The 5834-nt window shown below is 42.8% G+C and overlaps 1 protein-coding gene across 1 annotated transcript; it reads right to left on the bottom strand.

Annotated features, from left to right (window-relative positions):
* Positions 1-1198: 1198 nt before the first annotated feature.
* Positions 1199-2869, bottom strand: LOC143281492 (3-[(3aS,4S,7aS)-7a-methyl-1,5-dioxo-octahydro-1H-inden-4-yl]propanoyl:CoA ligase-like). Its single transcript, XM_076586701.1, has one exon. The coding sequence runs from the start codon at positions 2867-2869 to the stop codon at positions 1199-1201; it is 1671 nt and encodes a 556-aa protein (XP_076442816.1).
* Between the last annotated feature and the right edge of the window lie 2965 nt (positions 2870-5834).

The following is a 5834-nucleotide window of genomic DNA, read 5'->3' as shown; positions in this document are numbered from 1 at the left end:
ACTGTTGGCACACTATAACAATTGTATAATTTGATACAGATTATATCATCAACATATCTCCATGCCCTAACATGAGTCAAAGGACTAGGCATAAATATTATCTTTTTTTCCTTGTGTGTGTGTGTGTGTGTGTGCGTGTGTGCGTGCGTGTGTGTGTGTGTGTGTGTGTGTGTGTGTGTGTGCTTGTGAGAGATAGAGAGAGAGAGAGAGAGAGAGAGAGAGAGGGAGTGTGTATGTGCTCGGTGTGTGACTGTATGTGATTGTGTGTTCGTGTGCGTGTACGTGCATACGCGTAAGTCGGCAGTCTGTGTATGTATTTGCATGCATCCGTGTGTGCGCGCACGCATGAGAAAGAGACAGAGAGTGGTGGGGGTTGGTGGGGGCCGTGGGGGTGGGGGGTAAAAATAAAAAAGGGAAAAATGAATAAGTAAAGATACAGAAAGAGATATAGATACTGACATAGGTATAAAGAATCACTGACAGTAAATCACGTTGAAACTGTTTTACTTTTTGAATAAAAGAACATTATAAAAAAAAAAGAAACAAAAACAAACAAACACACACACACACACACACACACACACACACACACACACACACACACACACACACACAAAAAAAGAAGTATCTACCACTAATATTTCTAAGTTCTGTATCTCATCACTTCCGATCTATTTCCAGTATATGCACACACTTGAATAGCTGAAATGTTGGTTTCTGATTGTACATTAAAATTTTTGATAAAGGACATTCTTTCTTGCAGTCAAATACAACACATTGACTGAAATACAGCTTTGCTTTGCTTCCTAATAAATACAAGCACTGAACAACTCTATACGTTATGATCATTTTAGAACTGAGACCAGGTATGGAATACAGGGGTTTGCAGATTACCTTTGGTACACAGGATAAGATTTTCGAGTAAAACACATTTCGTCTTCGTAAAAAGAAGACAGTAACCTAGAAAGCAGTCTTAAAAAAGCAACTAAACATCAATGTAAACTTAAACTCAATGATTTGTTGTGCTTCCCCGTCCTCCTCCCAGTTCATTTGATCACCACCAACATTTCCTCATCCTCCTCGGCTTTTTTCCTTCATCTTCTTCTTCTTTTCCTTCTGCACATTGTTCTTGTACTTCTCTTCTTCTTCTTCCATGGATGTTGGACTGATCTTTGTTTCCTTCGTTTGGCATGTGCCATCAATCTGATGCAGAAATCAGCCCAAGTCGCTGAGCAGCTTGTGTCTTGATGACTTTTCGATCGGGTTTTCCCGTACCAGTCTCAGGGTATGAATCAAACTTCAGAAAGTAGCGAGGACAGGCTGACTGTGGGTCATCCTTCGACACAAACATTCCTTCAGCGAACTGACGGACCTGCTCCATGGACGCGCCATCTGACTTCAGTACCACACAGGCACACAGCTCTTCATGCAAGAGGGTATCAGGCACCCCAATGACGATGACATCATCAACTCCTGGACATTCTCGGAGACGTTTTTCGATCCATGAGGGGTAGACGGCGTAGATACCTCTCATGATGGCATCACTTCCTCTTCCGTCGACAATCAGATGACCTCGTTCATCCAGCCGGCCCACATCCCCGGTTCGAAAGAAACCGTCTTCAGTGAAGGCATCAGCCGTGGCCTTGGGATTGTTGAGGTAGCCTTTCATCATGCTCAGCCCTTTGACAAGGATGTGACCGACCTGACCAGGGACACATGGCTTGGCCTCATCTTCCACGCTGACGATCTTGACTTGAAGGTCTGCGAACGGTTTTCCTGAATCATGGTCAGTGAAGGTCTGGCTGTCAGTTACCACCAGTGCACCTATGATTCCAATGTCAGTCAGCCCATACTCGATAAGGACGTTGTGAGCCACCTTGAGGCCTGCTTGAACTATGAACTGCTGGATTGGTAAACTACCCAGCGCCACCGTATCCATTCGCCACGTGGATGAAACCATGGCTGTCTGGCTTTTTTGGCTTCCAGTCTCCATTATTTCAGCTAATTTGGGAAGATAAACAGGCGAAATGCCGGCTGTGTCGCACTTCTCCTCTTGGATACTGGTCCAAAGAAACTGAGGCATGTCCTCGGGAATCCCTGCTCTCATGTCGCACGTGACATAGGTGGTACCGGATACAACAGAGAATATGACATAACCACCCAACCACCCCATCTGGCCTGTATTGAGGTGTACCTTCTCACCAAATACTTTTTTGATGAAAGGTTTGTTATGTAGTATAAAATGAATCAAAGTCCCTTGATTCCCGATGACCAGCTTTGAAAAACCTGTGGAGCCAGAAGTGGTAAAGAAACAGAAGTCATCTTCGGGTTTGACTTCCTCAGCTTGAAACCATTCTTCCTGTGCCTTCAGCTGGCCAATGAAATCCCCCCTCCCCTCATTCTCCACACGTCGGACAAATACCACCGTCTGTACACAGGCCAGCTGTGAAGACGTCACGCGCTCCTCATCATCCATGACCACGTGATTCTTCAGCACGTTCCAGGGACTTCCTGTGATGTCAGGATCCATGAGAATGGCAGGGGCACGAGACTGGGTGATTGTGTTCAACAAGTCTGACCCATCAGCCATCAGACACTGTCCATTGACAGATGCCGCTCCAGCCATCCAGATGCCTGCGTCACACACCATCCTCTCAGGACTGTTGGGTAGAGTGTTGATCACCAGATCCCCACGTGCTATCCCCTTGCCCCTCAGGACGGCAGCAAAGCGACCAGCCAGCGTGTAGAGAGAGGCCCAGGTCAGCACATTGCGCCGCTGATTCTTGTCTCGGAAGATGAAGGCTGCAGACTCAGGTTTCTCCTGTGCCCAGTGCTGCAAAACTTCTGGCATGGTCTGGAACTGGGGCATGGTGGATGTCATCTGGTGGACTTTGGCTTATGAGCTATGCATGACAAAAGGGAAAAAAAGTGCAATGTTATCAATCTGAAGGTACATTAGCATAAATACAATTGTAAACTTCGTAGACAATGAAAAGAAGAAAAAAATGTTCTAAAGATACAGAAAGTTTAAGTGAAAAAAACAACCAACCCACAGTAACTTGCAAAATAAACCAGCCAGAGAAATAATGATCATGCGAGAGATATGAATTACTTCTAACTGACCACACAATGTTTTTTTTAACACAATATCGCCTGGTTGTATGTCAATGATTAAGACGGAAATTATTTATTAAAGAATATCTCATTTTGAAATGAATTCTCTCTCTCTCTCTCTCTCTCTCTCTCTCTCTCTCTCTCTCTCTCTCTCTCTCTCTCTCTCTATATATATATATATATATATATATATATACTGTACATCGCCTTGCATTCATAAAAAGATATTGTTATTAATCATTACTAAATCTCAGTCAAATATTGCAAGTCATAACTATGAAGTCGGATACTGTGTCTGTATTCACTCCAAACTTATGCCATGATTTCTCCTCATTTTATACCATAAGATAATGTACACTGTTTGTGTGCTCAGCTTTCAGCGTTTAGCAACACAAAATACGCTGTGTGTACATACACTTCCAAGACAAATGCTAAAAAAAAAAAAAATCAAAAAAAAAAAATCTTATTTCATTCCAGAAGTTACATAGGGTGCCGTTTACTATCTTACTTTTCCCTTAGAACAATGTCTGGTTTTTAATCATCAAAGATAAAGCGATTTTCAAAGCGACTTGCCTTGGTTATTAAAAACATTTACTCCGTGAATTAAGTTTGCTTTTTATTACAATCAGAACGTGTTGGGCTACAGTCAATGCCAAGTAAACTATCATGGCAAAGTTTGTATTTTTCTGCATTTAGTACAGTATTCTAATGGTAAGTTTTATCCTCAGTTGATTGACGTCCCAAATCTATATATTTAGGTAGCTTTAGATTTTATCTTAATTGAAGTAATGCAACTAGCAGCTGTACCAAAATAATTATGTTTCAGTATAACTGTTGTGACTGTGTCAGGCTGGTTTTAAAAACGTCGAAATAAATGCTCTTTTTCTGTGCTTGATTTCCCCCTCATTCTTATCAAAGAAAGTCTCTATATGTTGAGTGATGGCCTAGAGGTAACGCGTCCGCCTAGGAAGCAAGAGAATCTGAGTGCGCTGGTTTGAATCACGGCTCAGCCGCCAATATTTTCTCCCTCTCCACTAGACCTTGAGTGGTGGTCTGGACGCTAGTCATACGGATGAAACGATAAACCGTGGTCCCGTGTGCAGCATGCTCTTAGCGCACGTAAAAGAACCCACGGCAACAAAAGGATTGTTCCTGGCAAAATTCTGTAGAGAAATCCACTTCGATAGGAAAAACAAATAAAACTGCATGCACGCAGCAAAAAAACAAAACAAAACAAAAACACACAAAAAAAACGCCGCGCTGTCCCTTGGGAGAGTTGCCTGAATTTCACACATAGAAATCTGTTACCAGACAGCGGAGCCAAACGGGCCCCACATAGGTCCCACATGGTTAACCAGATGGATCCCACTTGGACTAACCATGTGGGCCCCACTAAGATTCGCAACGGGGTTTCCAAGTGGGACCCACATGGGTTTCTGCTGGGATCCCAGTGGGCAATCCCATATCTGTGATGGGCAGCCCATCAAAATCCCATCTCTGATGGGCTTACCACATGAAAACCATAATTATGGGGTTTGGTGGTATTTTGATGGGCTGTCCCATGTCCCATGTAGTATTTTGATGGGCTGCCCCATGTCCCATGGTATTTTGATGGGCTGTCCCATGTCCCATATAGTATTTTGATGGGCTGTCCCATGTCCCATGTGGTACTTTGATGGGCTGTCCCATGTCCCTTGTGGTATTTTGATGGGCTGTCCCATGTCCCATGTGGTATTTTGATGGGCTGTCCCATGTCCCATGTGGTATTTTGATGGGCTGCCCCATGTCCCTGTGGTATTTTGATGGGCTGTCCCATGTCCCAAGTGGTATTTTGATGGGCTGTCCTATGTCCCAAGTGGTATTTTGATGGGCTGTCCCATGTCCCAAGTGGTATTTTGATGGGCTGTCCTATGTCCCAAGTGGTATTTTGATGGGCTGCCCCATGTCCCAAGTGGTATTTTGATGGGCTGCCCCATGTCCCTGTGGTATTTTGATGGGCTGTCCTATGTCCCATGTGGTATTTTGATGGGCTGCCCCATGTCCCATGTGGTATTTTGATGGGCTGCCCCATGTCCCTGTGGTATTTTGATGGGCTGTCCTATGTCCCAAGTGGTATTTTGATGGCTGTCCCATGTCCCTGTGGTATTTTAATGGGCTGTCCTATGTCCCAAGTGGTATTTTGATGGGCTGCCCCATGTCCGTGGCATTTTGGTATTGATTATGATCACACACACACAAACACACACACATTTTTGAAAAAAAACAACAACAGGAGTTTTATTTGAATAAGATTACATCACATGGTAGAAAATCATTTTCACAAAAAAAACAAAAAAACAAGGTCAGTGACATTTTTACAATTTCACTCCATGACATTTTACATAATTTATCTCTGCTTCATCAGCAACATCAAATGTAGTTCAGACACCTCAAATGCCAAATCATAAAGCTAACCTTTAGGCAAACATCCCAATGTGGCATTCATAAGAAAAAGTATTTCTTTATAAACAGAAGTGCAGTTAAGGCAGCCAAGAATACTCCTTTTTTTAAAAAAGAAGAAAAGAAAAAAAAGAAAATGCTTATCTTGAAATACATATTGCTATACAACATCAGAGCACTGTACATTGTGAATCAAGCATCGTCATACAAAACTCACAAAAAATCAATAGGTAGCAAGCATTAATTGCAACTTTCACTTTCTGAATAAAAGAAAAAAACAA

The sequence above is a fragment of the Babylonia areolata genome, chromosome 4 (assembly GCF_041734735.1).
Source record: "Babylonia areolata isolate BAREFJ2019XMU chromosome 4, ASM4173473v1, whole genome shotgun sequence".
In the NCBI taxonomy this organism is placed as follows: domain Eukaryota; kingdom Metazoa; phylum Mollusca; class Gastropoda; order Neogastropoda; family Buccinidae; genus Babylonia; species Babylonia areolata.
This window is presented reverse-complemented; position numbering and strand designations above follow the sequence as displayed.

Bases quoted from the DNA above. Each gene is read 5' to 3' on its own strand.
- LOC143281492 (XM_076586701.1), bottom strand. From the start codon at position 2,869: ATGCCCCAGTTCCAGACCATGCCAGAAGTTTTGCAGCACTGGGCACAG.